This window comes from Macrobrachium rosenbergii, chromosome 39 (genome assembly GCF_040412425.1).
Source record: "Macrobrachium rosenbergii isolate ZJJX-2024 chromosome 39, ASM4041242v1, whole genome shotgun sequence".
NCBI classification, from domain to species: domain Eukaryota; kingdom Metazoa; phylum Arthropoda; class Malacostraca; order Decapoda; family Palaemonidae; genus Macrobrachium; species Macrobrachium rosenbergii.
In genome coordinates, this window is record NC_089779.1 from 7272501 (window position 1) to 7290000 (window position 17500).

Sequence of the window (17500 nt, forward strand, 5' to 3'; positions counted from 1 at the left end):
GAATTAACAGGAAACGAAAAATTTTAACATTTGATAACATTTTGTGAAGCAGTAGCGTAGCAAAATATATAGACACTCAACTGGAAATCCTGTATTCTCCATTGCTTGTAAGCCAAAGCTATCCGCTGTCCAATAAGACTTAACGATGGTAACTGACAAGAGACTTTGCTAAAAGGCATTAACGATAATGATAGGAACTCTTTCAGTTATTTTGGTCTTGACGACATAACATGACAAACGATCTCGGTAAATTCCCTTCCAACCAAACAGGACAAATAATTTTGAAGGACTTTTAGAGGTAAAAATGAGCACAGTTCTGTTCAGAAGACAATTATAATCTAAGTCTGAAGACACACATACACACACACACACACACACACACACACAACACACATATATATATATATATATATATATATATATATATATATATATATATATATATATATATATATATATATATATATATATATAAATATAAAATTTTTATATATACATATACATATATAATTATATATATATATATATATATATATATATATATATATATATATGTATGTATATATGTACGTAAATATTATGTGTGTGTGTGTGTAATTTGCATAAGCGTGTTCTCTAAGAGAAAATCAGTACATACCTCGGCAGAATTGCCAATTTTCATCCAGAACCACGTGAACTCAACTTCGGGTACATTAACAAAAGGCTTAAATGACGTCCAGTAGTATTTTTATTTTAACGACTGACTCAAACCATTATCTCTTTCCACTGGGTGTCAGTGGGTTCATCTTACGTAAGAGGCATTTTGGGACATCTGTCTCGCCCTCAAGGTCCTCATGTGTTTCCAGTTCCGTGGCTCTATCCTCGAAATTGTCAAAATACCAAAGGTCAAATTCTGTGAGAAATTAACACTTACAATAATAAAGTAAGCAATAGTCATGAATCTCCTCAATGACTGTGGTTTTATAATGAACTTGCTTTGAAATCCAAACGTCTTACTGCAAAAAATAAGGATGATAGTTTCCTCAATACCATTGTAAAAATCTTTTGTTTACCTGCGACATATATCAACATTATCGCCCTGAAGAACCAAGAAGTGAGTTTTAGCTGAACACATATTTACTAATGCGCATATTTACTAAAACATCTATCCTTTTTTGGGAAGGTAAAAACGAAAGCACATTACCATTAGAAAACATGCTGGAAATTATGGTCTCGTAGCTTTGCCAAAAGAATTTCTTGGACAAGAACAAAATGACTTTAGGAGCATTTACCACGGCTTTCAAGAAAAGCAAAATCAGGTTAAACTAATATGAAGTTCCTACTTTTTCAGCAAAACTTCAAATTATAACTTATTTTGCTAAAGCCTGAATATTTTCTCGTCTGCTTTCACATCCCATCGCCCTTCACATTTCTCTCCAGTTCATTTTTCATATTTCCATCCCTGTTGTCATGTCGGGACAGAGCACTTCATCTCCATCGAGTCTGTCGATTGATCCCCTGCCAGGTAAATCTACGTTCTACACCAGCCGCAGGAGATAGCAGGGTTTCATATGGCGTCCTTACAGTTAAAAAAGGAGCATAGAATGTTGGGGGAAATGTGCAGCTTTCATGCCATATTTCTATGACAATGAGAAATTTTCGTAACTCGATCTCGGTGCAGTAAAGTTCTGGACGTTATGATTTCAGAACATTCCAGTAATCCATACCTCCTTTCTTTAAATTTTCAAAAACATTCCTGTGACTGAAAGTGCTGTGATAATCGAGAATTCTGATGAAGCAAAACTAAGTTAAAATATGATAAAACAGCGGTTTCTTAGATATTTCAATACGTAGAAGGTTTCGTTTTGTGGTAGCAATGCACTTTCCAGATCCTGGTAAAATTGTCTTTTCAGGTACACAGATATGATATATCGAACAATACACTTGGGTTAAAAGGTAGTGTGATATTTATCTACAGAAAGTACTGGATAAAAAAAGGGTGAAAAAAGCCGTCATCCAACAATAAGAGAGTCGTAGATATGGATGAAAAATAACAGAAAATGAGAAAATGATAGCCAATAAAAGGCGTAAAAAGTGCCTTGGTAATATTTTCCCTTGTCTTTATCTCTTTATTAAGTTTACTGGGTGCGTGGGAAGAAAAAGAGAACTAACCTTTACAGCTATTTTGTGATGAATGCTTGGGCCACTTCACTGTAGAACACTTTTGGTCAAGCGTCATAGATTTTGAGACGAGAGTACGTTTCCTCTCCAAGTGCCGAGATGAGGAAGGTGGTTATCCTCTTTCCAGTGTTTTTGGACTTATTATTGATTTGATATCGTTATTTTTTTATTGGCTTCAGATCATTAATATTTTTAGCTTCTTTCTTAGGTTTTATGTAAACTTTCTTGTCCAAGACGTGAAAGTATATAAAAACAGGAATTTATGGATCGAAAGGCTATAATACGAGGAATATAGCATTTTTTCTCCTTAGCACATATTAATGATCTTGCAAATGATGTATTTTCTGGAAATTATTTTCTTTATGGGTCATGAAGAGTAGTATAGTACACCGTTTTATGGGCGTGTGAGCGTGTCTACGTATTTTTTATTTTCGCAAACAGCAAATTGTGTTGTGATCCACTGTATGTAGGGCAACATGGACCAGAGTTTCATTTACAATTATATCCCTTAAAATGTGGGGATAAGTTTTTAGAAAACTCTCTCTCTCTCTCTCTCTCTCTCTCTCTCTCTCTCTCTCTCTCTCTCTCTCTCTCTCTCTCTCTCTCAATATATATATATATACACACATATATATATATAAATATATATATATGCATGTATATATACATATGTATATATTTATACATACATATATATACATATATGTGTATGTATGTATGTTGTATGTACGTGTGTAATTCATCTGACCAAATTCTTCACAACGACCGCATAGAGAAATCCCTTACAGTTCCACCGAATATCCAATATTCTTCCCCATCGTCTGATGATTAATCTACCCTACACGAGCGATTCTTTCGTTTTGTTAAACGCAAAATATTCTCCTTAATTCCTCCTTTGATCCTCTTGATTCCATTTCCGCTCCTGAACCAAGTCATCAATATTCTCACTGACGAAGTTGCTTTGTTGTCAGGTGTCCCTCTGAAAGCACTGAAAGCATTTTTCTTTATTATTTGAGGTAATTATCGGGCTAGTGAAAGACCACCAGAAAAAGAATGTGTTTCTTACGGACGTAGGATAAAAAGATAGGAGTCCTATTCGTCAGGGTACTAAAAATCAAGTCATTAATTGAAGGTTGAAATCTACTTTGCCTACTAAACAGGGGGACTGGTCGTCATTTCGACTGCTTGAAAAGAGTTAATGACCGTACAATTGATGATGATTTCGAAGAATTTCGTTTTTTACGTTTGAAGAATATTATTAACAACTGGTGCAAAAAATGAAAAGCAAAAACAGAAACTGAAAAATCTTTCGATTAAGGGACAGACTTTCGTAAAATGTATATCGAAAAATTCAGTTTTTGTCATCTTTATGTATGGGCCATAAGAGTTTTAAACAGACCACCTAAAAATCGAGCTCGAAGCAAAAGTTTAATATTTCCAAGATAACAAAGAAAGTCTTGAGTAAAGGTAAATTTCTTTTTTTTTTTTCTAAATCTGTCTTCTCCATCCTTCTGTCCGGGATTTTTTTTTTTTCAAAAACCAGTATAAATGGAAACGCAGTTGGAAAAAATAACAATAATCAGTCTCAAATTAAAAAAAAAATCTTAAACATTAACAAAATAAATAAACGAAAAACAGTATTTTGTCGCATGAAAGATGTGATGAGAACAGTAATTCGTTCTTCTGAACAGGAAAGCTACTGTTGTCATAATCGGCGACAGTGTTGGCAACAAGTAATCATTTGTTGCTCTCTCTCTCTCTCTCTCTCTCTCTCTCTCTCTCTCTCTCTCTCTCTCTCTCTCTCTCTCACTGGTCTTCATGATGCCATGATATCCTGGGTCTCTGGACCTAAATGATATCGCTCTTAACTTAGAACAGATGAACCTGTTTTTGCTTCCCAAATGGGTCCATGAAAAATTATATGGTAGCAATTACTATAAATTCCATAACACTTCCATTGATTTCAGCGGTGGATTTTGTACTTGTTTGTTATCTAACAGTCGCAGGTGGGGAAAGAGAGAGAGAGAGAATAAAAAAAAATTAATTAAGAGCATGGAGACCTCGAAAAGGGAATCCTCGTCCCATCTGGTTGAAACAATTCGTAAAGTATTCTCTCCTCTCTCTCTCTCTCTCTCTCTCTCTCTCTCTCTCTCTCTCTCTCTCTCTCTCTCAATAAAGAATCGACGGCTGATGCGATATGCTTAGAAATCACTTCAAGGAAAGTGGCCTTATGTACACCCTCGTAGGTTTTGTTTTCATAAACAAAATGTAGACTTTAAAAATCAATATCCTTATGTTCTATTTACCTGTCTTTACCAAAATGAACAATTAAAAAATACACACATTATATATATATATATATATATATATATATATATATATATATATATATATATGGGTACCAGTGTCTGCTGGAATTACGATAAAAAAAAAGTATGTAGGGCTAGCAGCCTTGCCGCTAAAGACTTGCTAAGAAGCCGGAAAGGTACAACTTTTTGGTGCAGCTCCCTCTAGCTGGGAAATATATATATACATATATGCATATACACATATATACTGTACATATGTATGTGTGCATGTGAGTGCGTGTTCCCAAGGCATATCGAATTAGATATCAAACGATGTTAGTGGCATGATATTCGCGAATATAAAAAATTCAAAGTTTTATGTGACAAAAAATTTATTTATACATATGTATATATATATATATTATATACCTGTATATATATATGTATACTCTGTATATATAGTATATTATTTGTTGGTATACAGTAGTTGGGATCTGAGCTAAACTCTCATAAACTTCGATGGCTTAGCCATCCGGAGAACAGAAGAGGTTTTTTCCCTCGATACTCGTCTGCGGAATTTCATTCGACTGCAACCCAATCGTCAGAACAGTATTCTCCAGATTTTACAATGTCTATTATATTTCACAGTATTGAAAACAAATGATTGTGAGGTAACTGATGGAGGAAGCTCTGTTAGTACTACTTTGGCTTCTTATCACGCGTCACCTCCGAAGTGCTAGTACTAAACATGGTGGAAGCACAGTGGGACGTCGTTTTTAGTACTAGCCCCTCGGGGATCAAAGATATAGTTTATTAATATACTTGTTTGATCATACAATATAGAAATGGGTGTGTATAAATCTTTGGTCCCCTAGGGGCTAGTGCTAAACGCGGAGTCCCATTGAGCTTCCGCCATGTTAGTACTATCACCTCGGAGGTGGCGCTTAGATAACAAGCCAAAGTAGCACCGCTCTGTTTCTTGAATCGTCAATGAAATGTAATGAACTTTTGAAGGTAAAGTTTAGAAAGTAAACTGCAAAATTTAACGTGCTATACGCTGGTCGTTCTATTGGTCAAAGGAAACTAGTATTTACAGATGCATTTTTCTTGTACGTCATCGTTTTAACAATAAAATAATATAATTTCGACGATCTGCGTATCATTTACATAATGAAAGCAGGGTTTTTATAGTTCACTTTTCAGTAATATAATGCAAGCATCTGGATGTATGCCCTGATTACCCTACAGTTGCGCTGAAATCCGAATGGCTAACTTAAGTTCATTAATTTTCTTCCCTTGATTCGTCAAAAACCCGCATAGCCTCGTTATTGAAACTAGTATGATTAAACGGTGTGCCTTCATTCGTTATACACAGCATGTTTTTTTTTATGTATTCGCATTACTTTTCATTTCACAAGGTAGTATTACAGTAACATGGAACCATCAGCTTTACTTTTTTAACGAAATCGTTAGAGCAGCGAACTAGCGATTACGTCTCCAGGGAGACGCCATACAGTATATCTTGTGAGCAGGTCCTGGATCAAGGATTGGATGGACGGGCTAGTCTCCACGAAATGAGATGAATTGGATCGAATTCTGTTGAAATGTGTGTGTTTTTTTTTTTTTTTTTCGTGACGATGGCAGTGACGTGGACTCGTTGTTGCCGAAGTCCAAATTCGACATATAATATATTTCCACCAAATTACATGTCGTGGAGATAAATAACCATCACAAACGTTATCAATATATACAGAAATATACCGCAATCAGTAACCAAGTAAAATCTGTACGATAATTTTTCCTAACATGCGACATTACAGATTAATTAGGATTTTGAACCATACGTCCGCCTCCGCCGGGCACCGCCGGCCGTTACTGGAATCCACTCGTGTGCAGCATTCTTATAATTTTGGAACGTGCAACTGCCAGTGGACCTTGATCAGCAGTGCTGATGAACTAGTGACATCCCGAGATCAACTGATATTCATTCTCTGTTATTTTCGTACTTGTTATTGGTTGTAGTTGTTTATGTTACCCAAAAGCAAGCTAGCAAAACACCTATTCAGACACACTAAAACACCGAAGAGGGTGAATAGTTCCTGATGCCATTATGTTGGTCGTGAAGCCCAGGTATTTAGGAAACACTGCAGTCCATCAACAACAGCCATTATGAGCAGAAGTTGCAGAACTTCATATCTGATAAAAGGAGAATTCTGTCTTCATTCAGAGTCCTAAAGCATGGTGTTTCATCTTGCGTACGGAGGCAGAAAGGAAACTACCGTATTGTTAAAGACAGAGACGATTAACTAGAAGATTAATCAGTGAACCAGCAAAAGTGATCTGGAGTGTACGCTAACTCTGATGCTATCTCAGGAGATTGCACTGTAGTGTAGGGGAAAAGGGCGGTCATCTGCATAACCCTGTTTGACCTGAGACTGGTCATTTTTGTACACGATGCTTTTGTAAATGGTAAGTAACGTTTTAACTGGTTTTGCTACTTGTATGAAAACTATTCTTAATTGTACGTGGATGTGATTTTTCAATATTTCATAGTGACGGACCTCAGAGGCAGTGTTTGCAAAAAAAAAAAAAAGTAAACAATGCGCTGAGGTTTCTTCGGCACAATTGAGTTTTCTGTGCAGCTGCTACAGCGTATAATCAAGGCCACCTAAAATAGATCTATCTTTCGGTGGTCTCGGTATAATGCCGTATAAGCCGCGGCCTTGAAACTTTAACCATTGCCAGCTGGTGGCCTGTCCTATATCATTGCCAGAAGCACGATTATGACAATTTAACCTCAATTAAAATAAAAATTGCTGAGGCTAGAGGGCTGTAATTTGGTATGTTGGATGATTGGAGGGTGGATGATCATCATAACAATTTGCAGCCATCTAGCCTGAGTGCTTTTTAAGATATGAGAGTGGACAGAATAAAGTGTGGACGTACAGACAAAGCCGGCGCAATAGTTTTCTTTTACAAAAAACTAAAAATGCACTGCTAAATACACAGTTGGAGACCCCGTTTCGCCACAGACGGGAAAAGGAATTTTGTATGTCAGTGTTGGAGATGTTATACACTTATAAAAGCAGATGTGTTTTATGTTTAAAGTTTTTTTTTCAAACATCATGAGTAGATAGATACAGAATAAATTTCACTCTGTAAAGAATTTGAAGTCTGAAACAAAATACTGAGCCACATTGCGGGAGTTTCTCTTTAAAAGATAATTTTGTGTAGGCATCGCATTGATTTCTGTTTTTATGGGGCTTGGCGGGATAGTGGCTGTAGAATGAGGTGAGGTGAGTAGATACGTTAAGGAGGGGAAAATTCCATAATATCTATTTTATATTGATTAAATAATTTATTAATTTATTTTTGCCTTATTGCTCGTGTTTAATTAGTATCTATACTCAACAATGTTCTTTCCTTTTACGTCAGATTGAATTTCAGAAATATCTTCAATAAATAATGGCCTTATAATACAACTACCTACGTCTCCGGATGGGGGCCGGCTTTGTGCGTGCCGTCTGGGGTGCACAAGTCACGGGTTGTACTGTAAGCATTCCGAAAGGGTGTTAGCAGCACTCCTTGGGCCCAGGCAGCGCCTATATTTCAGCCTTTAATTTACATCCATTCTTGCTTCCTTTCATCTATCTTGCTACCCAGCCTCCCAGACTATGACTTCTTAATGAAACTGTGAGGGGTTTCTCCCAATTTCACCTTTAGAGCCTTGTGCTTCGTCTCGGTAAGTTTTTGGATCACTTTATCTTGCTGTCCAACCGTCTCGAGCGCTCGGTGGCTGAAAGTGCCGGAGTGTTTGGCTTTATAGCCTCACTTTCATGGTTCGCTTATTAGGATTATGAAACACCAAACTCAACAAAATTTTCCACGAAAGCCAAATGTCATCCGGGATCCTTCTGCCATCGCAGAAGAAGATGAGCATCATTATGGGAACTCCTTAAATATGCCAAATTATTCATTCCTCGTTTGTTGAAACAGCTGATTTGCGCGAAAGCTTACAGTTATAAGAATTACGATGCTTGCAAGGTGGCGTTTTTTCACTTTTCCAGACGTAGAATCATGGTTCAATTGCCTGAGAATTTTTGTTGATAAAACGTAATGCTAAAAAGTAAGTACATCCATACTGGTGAATATATTATAAGCAGATACATTAATTTAACAGAAACCCCCAAAAACGTCAAAGAGAAAGAGTTTTTAAGAACCAGTATTATAAGAACCTATCCTTTCCCAAGTCTTATGAGACTCCCCCTTCCTCAAACTCATAGCAAAGGCAGTCTTTCAGTTTTCCTCGCCTTTCCTATTTTTCTCACTTTACCACTTTTTCCTTACTTTTCCCTCTTCCTTTTTCTGAGTTTTGTCCCACTTTTCTCTTGCTGGTCTCTCACCAACAGTGAAAAGGAGGTCGACAGCTTCCGGCAACTTTCAAAACCATCTTTAGAATTTCTCTCTCTCTCTCTCTCTCTCTCTCTCTCTCTCTCTCTCTCTCTCTCTCTCTCTCTCTCTCTCGTTGCTCTTTCAATTCCATCACCTCCATACTACATGGTGACGCAATATCCCGTTCTGGTTTGGCCATGAAGATAGGTTTTTGACATTTAACTTTATAGATCTGTCTGCTTCTTCTTTGACTTTTACCAAAAGCATTATTGATTTTCTATTTTTGGAGTGATATCGTGTTTTGAGCTTTGTTTTGCAGTCTGGTTTTAGGGAGGCATCGGATAGATTGCTAAACCTTAAGGGAAATATATTATTTTAATTTTATAAAAGTCATGCAGACGTCATCCGTGATGCATAAGATATACCCACGCTTAAGAACAGTCTTAACGCTGACTTTTAACATTTAGTCCCTGGTTCCTCCGTTCCACAAGCTAAACAAATGCCGAAAGACGGATTAGATTGTAAACAACGAATAACTGCTTAGAATGTACCTCTTTCTTGCTTCAAGATACCAGAAAACGAAAGCCTCTACAGCAGTCTATTTGCATTTGTGGTCGGATGTCACAGATCACCAGAAATACACATTTCGCCTGAATATTTTGACTAGCTGCTTTAGGAGCAAGAGACCGTGCTCGCACGTGATTGGTTTAATCAGAAAACTGTAACAAACAGCGCAGGCTTTCTCAAAATCATCTGGAACAAGGAATTGCTCTTGTGTAGTCTGTGTTGTTTCTGGGGTCATCTGGAATACGAGCTTTTCCTGCTCCGTTGTTTCTCGGGATCGTCTGAAGATGAGCTTCGCTTCTTGTGCTGTTTCCGGTCATCCTGAAACCGAATTTCTCCTTCGCAATTGTGTCTTAAAGTTACTGGATAATTGTTCCTTTTGGTAATCGTTGCTAATGATGCTTGTGACACAATTTCTGACAAGATGCTTGAAGATGTAGTTTATACCATACATACATTCATACATACGTATTTGTGCATGTATGCATGTAGCAGAAATCGGAATATTGTACCTTTCTAGCCATCCAATCCATAGAGAAGAAATGCGTTAAGGATATATAATATATATATATATATATATATATATATATATATATATATATATATATATATATATTTACGTTTTTCCGTGGTTTTAGTTTGAAATATGCTCTGTGAGACAGGTAGCAACAGTTTAAGTTAATTTAGCCTTGTGATTCTGACTTCGTGGGTGCATGGAAAACGTAAAAAAAAGAGGAAAACAAAGGAGAATTTCATATGAGCATAGGGCTCTGGTTACTGAGGGAAATATTACGTAAAACACGTGGGCACATTTAAAGTAGTGTATTTACATAAATGACATTAGTGCGGAAAGAGGAACTCAGTAGGTTGAATGAAACTGGGGAATTCCAGCCACAGTCCGAGAAGCTTCCACGAAATAGCATCCCTCTGAAATGAGAGATATACACATTATACGCCAGTAATGAAAATAGACAAAAGAATAATGAATTCGAGGCTGCACTGAGGGTGCCAAAGGAGTAATAAAGAATTAATACTGCCGATGCAAGAGGCGCACGGACATTAGACAAGGGAGATTTCTGGCTTTCTCTTTAAGAAAATATTACGAGACAAAAGCGTGACTGAAATGGGGCTCTTCCAGGGCACTTTACCTTAGCAGATTTTCCGAGGGGCGTGTAGAAGGCGGTCCGTGGATGACTTGCGATTTCCGAGGACGAGTTTCTTCCACGTGGTGAGATGCAAGGGCTTCCGTAAAGGGGCAAGGCGATGGGGACTCCTCGAAACTCAAGCAATGGCGTGTGGGCTCGAGGAATACGGTTGAAGGGCACGAGGAGAAGTATACTTTGGGAAGGGCCACGTGGTTGGATGCAAAGGGCATCGATGGGGCCAGGTGTTGAGGACGTCTTCACAAGTTCACTCCATATCTTCCAGCCCGGCGTGTGCGTGTGAGCTCGTGGGCTTTGCCTTTATCCCCTCCTATGGGGCAGGGGCGTCCATCACAGATGCTTTGACTCATTGCACCTGCTGCGCAGGGGAGGTTTTGGCCTGTAGGAGAAACGCCCAAGCCAGATTACTTTTGCCTCGAAGGAAAGATCTTTATCAAAAATGGGGGCGCCTTTAATCTTTTAACCCTTGTTTTCAAGTCGATAGACAGATGGTCTATCGATCGGCCGGCTGGCAGTAAATGAACAACCAACAACAACAAAGGAGGGGGAGGTAATTTGCTAGCGAATTCTTGCTAATCATAATACCTCCCATACAAGATGATGTACATACCTCCTTCGGGTGTGTACATCGATATTCAGAATGAGCGGCAAATGCTTTACGTTACTCTACATTCTGCCTTGCAATGAACTTTACTCCTAAGGGTTTTATGAAGCTGAGACATTACTTTTAATAACACATTGGGACAATTTTCGTTAACAGGACGCAAAGTGATTTAAACACTTGCAAAAAGAATAATTACTTTAGATTTGGTTACCCACTGTAACTTTATAAAGTGACTCGAACAATTGTGAATTAATTAAGATTATAGGACCACGTATATGAGGCTATGGCCAACAAATGAAAAGAAATGGTTATTGTTCAAGAATTAAAATACACGGTTACTTAATTTTAGATAAAATGCATGCGGTTAGTACAATCTGCCTTGAAGAGGCTGTGTAAATGAAAAACAGCGTTTATTTTGTAAATGACATCCCCTTTTACACGATACTGTAATGACTATACATATTCGCATTGATAATTTATCTTCGTTTTAACGCATTTGGCTCAGCTATCGTTCAACGCGAGCTGAGGATGACCCACACACCGGGAATTTGACAGTCGTGTGCGGGCGAGAGTATTCGCGAGGTTTTAATTCGCTAACCTTAAACTACGCTAATTTTATGCGTCCACTGCCTACTCAATGTTATGACGGGGCGAGCAGACAAAAGATGTGGGGTAGGACAAACAGCAATCTTGGAAGGAATGGAAGGGGGAAAAGGGATAATAATAACAAAAGGAAAATTAGCAAGACGTTACGAATGAAACTTGACCGCATATGAAAGGAGGGACACGTCCCCCAGAGCTTACGAAAAGGTCATTTAAATCACAAGGGCAAGAGTTTATGACTCGCGATTCATTAAAATTAAAGATAAATAAATAACTAAAAGAAAGTAAATGATATTGGCAGAAGAACTAAGGAAAAAAAGAGGGGTTTTATTGTGTTAGGAGGGAATTTATCGTCCTACGCCTATAAATTACGGCCCGGACTATCACTTCAGTCCCAGGGCGAGGAAAGTGCACCCCAAGGGCGCGACTCCTTCAGGAGGGGCTGACACGCACGCCCGGTGCCAAGGTATGGGCGCAAGGGCGTGCCACTTCTCACTCTGTTATTCTTAATGACTTGTACATTGTGTGGGGAATGGTATCCCGTATTTAATTGCCTCTTGTGGGGATAATTTAAGGGAAGATTAATAAAAGGTGATAAGAGATAGAAGTTCCTGAGGAACGGAAGAAGATAGAGGAGGGCCTGACATTCCCTTCTGGATTAGGGGTGCCAAGACCTTCGAAAGATGAAATGGTGGCACAGGTGCCATGGGAGCTCTAGAGCTCTTTGTAAACTACCTGGAAATTCCCACGCCCGTGGTAATTTCGCCTCGAGCCTTTCTTAATGGGACAGTCGTCCTCGGCCGGGGAAGCGGAGGGCCCGCGACCGGAGGCGGCACGGAGTACCACCTGGGCCTGCTGATGCGACAGCTGACGCAGGAGTGTTCGTCGCGGGTTCTACCATGATCCGTCGCGGCTCTTGTAGTTCATCGGCCAAGTGAGATATGGCAGAATCCTGACTTGCAATTGCGTCGGCGACGGACTGAGGCAGAGAGGAGGCGGTCGGGGGTGGCGTGAGCGGCTCGCGGGTATCGATGACCAGCTCAGGCACGGGTTGCAGGCCGCACCTGCAGGTGAGCTTCCGCGGTGGTCGGGAGGAACCGTCTCTCTGACCGGCGCTGGTAGCGGTGCCAGGCCGGGGAAGAGAGGGGTCCTGAGTTGGATCCCGTGAATGGAGATCGGCGTGGCGCTCTGGCGCTGGCACTAGGGCAGAGTCAGGCGCTATCAGAGGTTTCTTGGGCTCGTCGGTCAGGACGGATGAAGCTTGGCCCTGCTCGGGGCATGCAAGTGGCACCGGCAGGAATTTGGCATCTCCTGAGGGAGATTTGATTGGGGCCCTGGCACTGGCACTGAGGCAGGGCCGGGCACTGGAATGGGATCGGGAACCGATCGAGGGGCCACTGTACATTGTACTCAGGTGGCACTGGTGGGGACTGCACGTCCTTCTGGTACCCAGGGGCGCCAGTCTTGGCTGAGGAGAAGCGGGGAGGATTACTCGCGCCCGCTGAATGATTCGGGAATGTGGACCCCTAGATTGTCGTGATTTCGGCAGGGACTGGAAGTCCTGTCCCAGGATGACGTCATAGCCTCCGGGAGATGGCTTGCTACTGCAAGATTGCACATTTTGGATTGGTGAGGTCTTGTGACTCTCAATTGGACCGTAGGGAGTATCATCTTAAATTGATTTATTCCCTCGATCGTGACGAGTTTTCGTCTATTGGCGATAGCTCCGTAGGGGAACTCTGTCCCTCCGGATGAGGAGATTTGTGCGCCCGAGTCCTCGAAAGCAGTGACTCGGCGCGCGGGCTCGCTACCTCGTGGAGGGGCCACGTATACAGGCCCTTCGGCGGAGGGCCTAATGACTGGGGATCTGTGACGGCCAAGGCGACGGTGGGAGTAGTTGATTTATTATTGCGTGGGCATTTCGCCCATGCGGGAGAATGGCCATAGACCTTGCACGCCGTGCAAAGGTCTGGCTAAATCTTTCGCGCTGCCCCTGTGGAGGGCGCAGGCGAGTTATTTGTCGGTTTTCCGGGAGAGAGGAGCGGTTTCTTGTTCCGGCACTGTTCGAAGGAATGCCCGTTTTCTTGCAATAATGGCAAGTTAGGGGCTTGCCCGAGTTCCCATTTTTGTGGGAATTTGAACCTCCGAGGAGGGACGGGGATTTATCTTCCGCCCCATGGATCCTTCTTGAGGGTGGTGAGTTTCCCACATGTCTGCTATTCGGCAACACTCGGTGAGTGTTGGTGGGGCTTTTTCCACTATATGAGTGGCGAGGGCAGGAGGGGCGAGCGCAGGAAATGCTCAATTTAAACCGCTCGAGTACCGGCGGTGTTAGTGGCTCCTTCGGAATCGAGCCATTTTGTCAACGCCCGCTCCGAATGGTACGCCCAATCGGACCAAGTCTGGCCTGCTTCTCTGGGCTGCTCTCTCCAACGTCTCCTCCACCGCTCGGGGTAATCTAAATGCGCCTTCAGTAACTGCTTGGCGTCGGCTTCCCAGTTTCCCCGATCGTCTGCGGGAAGGGCGTGGTAGGCAACGAGGGCCTTTCCGCCCAGGAATTTAGTGAGAACAAGGGAGAGTTCCGCGGGGAGAGATCGCAGCACTCCAGGACTCGTTCGGCCCTTTCAAGCCATACTTCAGGCTCGGACTCCGTCCATTTTGGCATGAACGAGTGAGCTTGGCTGAGGGCACTCATTCCCGCGGCAGGGGCGGGGGTGGCGTGCTGTCGTTCTAGCACCTGGAGCTCATGGGCGCGTTTCTCTCTCTCTCCTCACGTTCTCTCTCCCTCTCTGCACGTTCTTTTTCCTTCTCCTGCTCTTGAGCGATTCGTTCTCTCTCCCTCTCTTCACGTTCTCTCTCCCTCTCTTCACGTTCTCTTGCTCTCTCCGCCTTGGCATCGTCCACTCGTTCTTGAACCCATGCTCTCAGATCTTGCCCGATAGTCCCATGTCCTTCCCAGCGGACATGTAGAATTTGAAATCCTCGTTTTGTTGGGCTCTGGTATTAGCCATCTTGGAATAATGGGTATAGGATATGTCTGAAAAGACTCTTTGTTAAAATTGGATGTGTCTTGGAAAGACGTGGTTGTTCTTGGCGAACGAAGTTTTAATATGCGTCTCGAAGGCGTAGTTGGATTTTGTCACGCTCGGACTTGGCCGGCTGTAGCGTGAAGTTAAGGAGTTGTTCTAACGAACTAGAATGATCAGTCCCGTAAGGGCTTAGATGTGTGTGAACTACACTATATAATGTCTCAAAGGACTTGATTTTGGGTTCCCGCAGGAATGAGAAATTCTCGCCCACGTGCATGACGTAGAATTTTGTATGAGTCTCTGAGGACTGGAATTTGGAGAAATTCTCGCCACGTGCGACGTAGAATTTTAGGAGTCTCTGAGGACTGGAGTTTGGAGGAATTCTCGCCACGTGCGACGTAGAATTTTAGGAGTCTCTGAGGACTGGAATTTGGAGAAATTCTCGCCACGTGCGTAGAATTTTAGGAGTCTCTAAGGACTGGAATTTGGAGAAATTCTCGCCACGTGCGACGTAGAATTTTAGGAGTCTCTGAGGACTGGAGTTTGGAGAAATTCTCGCCACGTGCGACGTAGAATTTTAGGAGTCTCTAAGGACTGGAATTTGGAGAAATTCTCGCCACGTGCGACGTAGAATTTTAGGAGTCTCTGAGGACTGGAATTTGGAGAAATTTCGCCACGTGCGACGAATTTAGAATTTTAGGAGTCTCTAAGGACTGGAATTTGGAGAAATTCTCGCCACGTGCGACGTAGAATTTTAGGAGTCTCTGAGGACTGGAATTTGGAGAAATTCTCGCTGAACGTGCGACGTGAGAATTTTAGGAGTCACTTAGGACTTGAATTACGATTCGTCCCTTAGGACTTAGAAATTACTAACGGAAACCCAAAGAGAAATGAATGGGGAAAAAAATGCTACACACGCGGGCATGGGCGGGGTGGGGGTGCAGGTCGTTTGGCCAACACCGGAGGTATTTTTAGATTCTGGGTGAATGAACCCCGTATATTTATATACCGTCTAGGATTCCGGGAATTTCCCAGTCGTCTGAGAGGATAACAGTACAACGGCCTAGTAATTTTCCCTATAAGCGGAGTTTAAATTTCGCTTTCCTAACACCTAACTCGAATTCTGACTACACTGAGAGAATTGTCAGCAATGCAAGCTGACTTCGTCGTGTCCCACGTGGGAATTTTATTCGCGCCTAAATAACAGTTCGCTAATTCGAAATGCAAGTAAAAGTTATCACAGAGGAATTTCTTTCGCACTATTCCTCGAAGCAAGGATATGGCAAAGATTTTAACACAGGAATTTTCGCACTATTCCTCGAAGCAAAAGATATGGCAAAGATTTTAACACAGAGGAATTTCGCACTATTCCTCGAAGCAAAGGATGGTTAGCACTGGTTATTTCCTAACTACCTATCCTGAAAGGCATGCATTAACGAATCTAATACGGCGGTTCTTTTCTCTCAGTGATTACATGCGTCCCTATTTCTAATTCCTAGGAACAGTCACGATTGTAAAAAGGTTTTGCTAAGATTAACACATTACTTACGTGGAATTTTCTGGATCTGTGTGCTGGTTTTACACAAAAGGTTCGTAATTGTCTCGTACCCAGCTTAGCTTTGCTAATAGCTGATCTGGCAAGTTGCAAATGCAATAAAGGAACACTAGGGGAACTGCAACTGCAAAACGAGATCTATGGCCAGGTCGCCATTTTTACGTTTTTCCGTGGTTTTAGTTTGAAATATGCTCTGTGAGACAGGTAGCAACAGTTTAAGTTAATTTAGCCTTGTGATTCTGACTTCGTGGGTACGGGAAAACGTAAAAAAAGAGGAAAACAAAGGAGAATTTCATATGAGCATAGGGCTCTGGTTACTGAGGGAAATATTACGTAAAACACGTGGGCACATTTAAAGTAGTGTATTTACATAAATGACATTAGTACGGGAAAGAGGAACTCAGTAGGTTGAATGAAACTGGGGAATTCCAGCCACAGTCCGAGAAGCTTCACGAAATAGCATCCCTCTGAAATGAGAGATATGCACATTATACGCCAGTAATGAAAATAGACAAAAGAATAATGAATTCGAGGCTGCACTGAGGGTGCCAAAGGAGTAATAAAGAATTAATACTGCCGATGCAAGAGGCGCACGGACATTAGACAAGGGAGATTTCTGGCTTTCTCTTTAAGAAAATATTACGAGACAAAAGCGTGACTGAAATGGGGCTCTTCCAGGGCACTTTACCTTAGCAGATTTTCCGAGGGCGTGTAGAAGGCGGTCCGTGGATGACTTGCGATTTCCGAGGACGAGTTTCTTCCACGTGGTGAGATGCAAGGGCTTCCGTAAAGGGGCAAGGCGATGGGGACTCCTCGAAACTCCAAGCAATGGCGTGTGGGCTCGAGGAATACGGTTGAAGGGCACGAGGAAAAGTATACTTTGGGAAGGGCCACGTGGTTAGGATGCAAGGGCATCGATGGGGCCAGGTGTTGAGGACGTCTTCACAAGTTCACTCCATATCTTCCAGCCCGCGTGTGTGCGTGTGAGCTCGTGGGCTTTTGCCTTTATCCCCTCCTATGGGGCAGGGGGCGTCCATCACAGATGCTTTGACTCATTGCACCTGCTGCCCGCAGGGGAGGTTTTGGCCTGTAGGAGAAACGCCCAAGCCAGATTACTTTTGCCTCGAAGGAAAGATCTTTAT

General features: G+C 41.7%; 1 protein-coding gene across 15 annotated transcripts in view; it reads left to right on the forward strand.

Moving 5' to 3' along the window:
• LOC136825689 (GRAM domain-containing protein 4-like) overlaps positions 1-17500 on the forward strand; it is a 331069-nt gene that overhangs the window by 267831 nt on the left and 45738 nt on the right. Inside the window, exon 1 of one of the 15 annotated variants that reach the window (XM_067082421.1) lies at positions 6333-6917. The exons of 13 other annotated variants lie outside the window; for them this stretch is intronic. In XM_067082421.1, the coding sequence (XP_066938522.1) occupies positions 6915-6917 (3 nt within the window). In that variant the 5' untranslated portion in view covers positions 6333-6914. Of the gene's footprint in view, positions 1-6332; positions 6918-17500 lie in introns of those variants that run through there. One more of the 15 variants, XM_067082427.1, reaches the window with a different exon arrangement.